The sequence below is a fragment of the Mandrillus leucophaeus genome, unplaced genomic scaffold (genome assembly GCF_000951045.1).
Source record: "Mandrillus leucophaeus isolate KB7577 unplaced genomic scaffold, Mleu.le_1.0 Scaffold714, whole genome shotgun sequence".
Lineage (NCBI taxonomy): Eukaryota > Metazoa > Chordata > Mammalia > Primates > Cercopithecidae > Mandrillus > Mandrillus leucophaeus.
In genome coordinates, this window is record NW_012107742.1 from 647,041 (window position 1) to 650,588 (window position 3,548).

The 3,548-nt window shown below is 38.6% G+C and overlaps 1 protein-coding gene across 1 annotated transcript in view; it reads left to right on the forward strand.

The window, feature by feature from the left end:
- The first annotated feature begins 2,077 nt into the window (after positions 1-2,077).
- LOC105528391 (protocadherin alpha-8-like) overlaps positions 2,078-3,548 on the forward strand; it is a 3,174-nt gene continuing 1,703 nt past the window's right edge. The window contains exons 1-3 of the mRNA XM_011965121.1: positions 2,078-2,121; positions 2,407-2,455; positions 2,574-3,539. Coding sequence (XP_011820511.1) covers positions 2,078-2,121; positions 2,407-2,455; positions 2,574-3,539 — 1,059 coding nt within the window. The remainder of the gene's footprint in view (positions 2,122-2,406; positions 2,456-2,573; positions 3,540-3,548) is intronic.

A 3,548-nucleotide genomic window follows, 5' to 3' on the forward strand; every position in this document is an offset into this window, starting at 1 on the left:
AATAAAATAAAATAAAATAAAACCCAGAACTGATGATCAATTTTCACTGTTCCTAATATTCTAATATACTTTAGGAAATCATTTTAGGATATGTTACTGTTTTCTTTTCAACGTGAATAAGGGTAGAGGTATACAAAGTCAAAAATCTGTTTGGTAATCAATATAATTATTTACCATTGAGCAGTAATATGTCATTCACCACAAGCAGACCAAGTTTGCTGCTCTTGTTGAAAGAATATTGTTTTGTGGAAAAATCTATAAATATCTTTGACCTTCAAAGATGGTAATTGTAATTCTGTTTTCATTGCTTTGTTTTTATGGTTACATGCATGTATATTTAAAACCTTCCTAGTGTATTATTAAGAAAGTTTTAAATACCCTAAATAGGAATTCCCTAAATTGGGAAATACTTGAAGTTGATTTATCCTTCTTAGCCACCCAAACTGTATTCATCAATTATTATTATTATTATTATTATTATTTTTGAGACAGGGTCTCAATCTGTAGCCCAGGATGCAGTGCACTGGCACAATCTGGGCTCACTGCAACCTCTGCCTCCTGGGCTCAAGTGATCTTCCTACCTCAGCCTCCGAAGTTGCTGGGACTACAGGCGCACACCACCATACTCAGCTAATTTTTGTATTTTTTGTAGAGATGGGGTCTTACCATGTTGCCCAGGCTGGTCTCAAACTCCTGAAATATCCAGAAATACTATTTTCTTTACAAATTGTTTGCTACTATTTAGAGTCAACTACAGAAATATTTTTTTGTGTAAATAATGTGATGAGAAATTTAAATCATTTCACAGAAAATGCCCTTATTGACCTTTCCTATTTTACCTACGTTTTTGGTAAGAATTTTGTAGAAATTCAGAGGAGCTCTTAATCATCTACAATGAAGGCATTCATGGAGAATTTACTTTTGAGGTGGACTTTGAAAGATGAATAGAATTTTGACACATAAAGATGAAGTAATAGAAGAAAAACCTTGAACAAAGAGTGTACCAACAAAGAGACAACATATTTTCTGTAAAATATGACTCATATTGGAAAGTGGTTAGCCTTAGCACCGAGAAGATTGGCTCATGGTCATGTAGCCTATCTCCCAGATGGAAGTCTAATGTCTTGACAATTGGTCAATAAAAAGATAAACTTGCTGAAGATTTTAGTGCAATCGAGTGAAAGCTGTACTAATAAAGACAGAAATTATCTCACATGAAAGGAGAGATGGGATGTATACAAACTTTAAATATGGTAGGCAAGGGAAAAGAAATAATAAAAATACATATGAGTAAGTGTGGAGAATTGCCATGCTATAAAAATTGTGATTTTTTAATGATTTGGGTTTTGGGTGATTATTGATTATTCTTCTAACTTTGGTTGACTCATTTTCTAGGCAATGTTAGGGTATACAGGTTAAAATGTCAGGTAGAAAATGAAAATAGGGGGTTGCAGATATGGAGTTAAGAATACTTCAAATAATAGGCTAGTTTAAAGCCCTGGAAATAGAAATGTTAAATAAAAAGATTGGGGAAAAAAGGTTAAAGGCATAATTCTGGAAAATACTCACTTTTTGGAGCAGAAGAAAGATGAAGAACTAACAAACAAGCCAATGGTGGAAATACTACTAGAGTTTGACATGTCAGAGAAATCATAGAGGAAAATGTTTTAAGTGAGAGGCTGAATTTAACAAGCTATAGAGATATCGGGAAATAGTGTAAAGAATATGCACATACATTTTTATTGCTTTAGTAAGTAAAACTGTTCAGGCAATTTGACATTTATTGAATAAAGAAAAGCAGAAATGTAACAATAAGAACACAAGAAGATAAAATGTAGAAAAGTTAGAATTATATGCTCACCTCAGAGTAATATATGCCAGTGTTTCTGGTGACCAAATAAATATTAATGCATTTCTTCCACACGAAACTATGGAGGACAGTTTACATTTCTGATATCCATGACATACAGGTCATACTTTATTATTAATTGATACGATATTTAAAATATTGGGAAGAAATTCCTTTCCTTATGAAGAAGAAATCCCTAGATGAAACTAATGTAAGGAGCCAGACGGTATGAATACCTCTGCAATTGATGAAGTTAAGGATTTACTATTAAAGTATGATAAAGAAATAGAAGGTGCATGAAAGAACCCAGATATTGCGGAAGTAATTCATGTAATCATTACCTTTTGAAGCCACATGATGTCGCTGTCTACTAAGAAGTTCTGGTTAGCCAAGGTTCAAAGTCGTTCCTCTGACAGCATCTGTCTCTAAAGGCTGAACAATGGGAGATGCAGCGGAATTGAATTAAAAGACGCCGGAAAGTACAGTCGTTCATCTTCATATTAAGATAAGATTTTCTGATAGGAAACGACTATTTAACATGGTTTGTCACTGGCGAGGAGACCCGGGATCCCGGCGACTACTACTCTCGCTTCTGCTCCTCGCAGCCTGGAAGGCGGGGAGCGGCCAGCTCCACTACTTTGTCTCCGAGGAGGCCAAACACGGCACCTTCGTAGGCCGCATCGCGCAGGACCTGGGACTGGAGCTGGCGGAGCTGGTGCCGCGCCTGTTCCGGGTGGCATCCAAAACACACGGGGACCTTCTGGAGGTAAATCTGCAGAATGGCATTTTGTTTGTGAATTCTCGGATAGACCGCGAGGAGCTGTGCGGGAGGAGCGCGGAGTGCAGCATCCACCTGGAGGTGATCGTGGACAGGCCGCTGCAGGTTTTCCATGTGGACGTGGAAGTGAAGGACATTAACGACAACCCGCCAGTGTTCCCGGTAAAAGAGCAAAAGCTATTTGTTTCAGAATCCAGAATGCCAGACTCTCGGTTTCCGCTAGAGAGCGCGTCTGATGCAGATGTTGGAGCTAACTCCGTGTTAACTTACAGGCTTAGCTCTCATGATTACTTCATGCTAGATGTGAATTCAAAGAACAATGAGAATAAACTGGTTGAGCTCGTATTAAGAAAATCCTTGGACAGAGAGGACGCTCCTGCACACAACTTATTCCTGACAGCCACAGATGGCGGCAAACCTGAGCTCACAGGCACTGTTCACCTGCTGGTCACAGTGCTGGATGTGAATGATAATGCTCCCACTTTCGAACAGTCTGAATACGAAGTAAGAATATTCGAAAACACAGACAACGGAACAACAGTTATCAGACTGAATGCTTCTGATCGGGATGAAGGAACGAATGGGGCCATTTCATACTCTTTTAACAGCCTTGTTGCAACTATGGTTATTGACCACTTTAGCATAGATCGAAATACAGGAGAAATAGTGATTCGGGGTAATTTGGATTTTGAACAAGTAAATTTATATAAAATCCGCATTGACGCAACGGACAAAGGCCATCCTCCCATGGCGGGTCATTGCACCGTTTTAGTGAGAATTTTGGATAAAAATGATAACGTCCCTGAGATAACATTGACTTCCTTATCCTTGCCTGTACGTGAAGACGCTCAATTCGGTACTGTCATCGCCCTAATTAGCGTGAACGACCTTGACTCAGGTGTCAACGGGCAGGTAACCTGC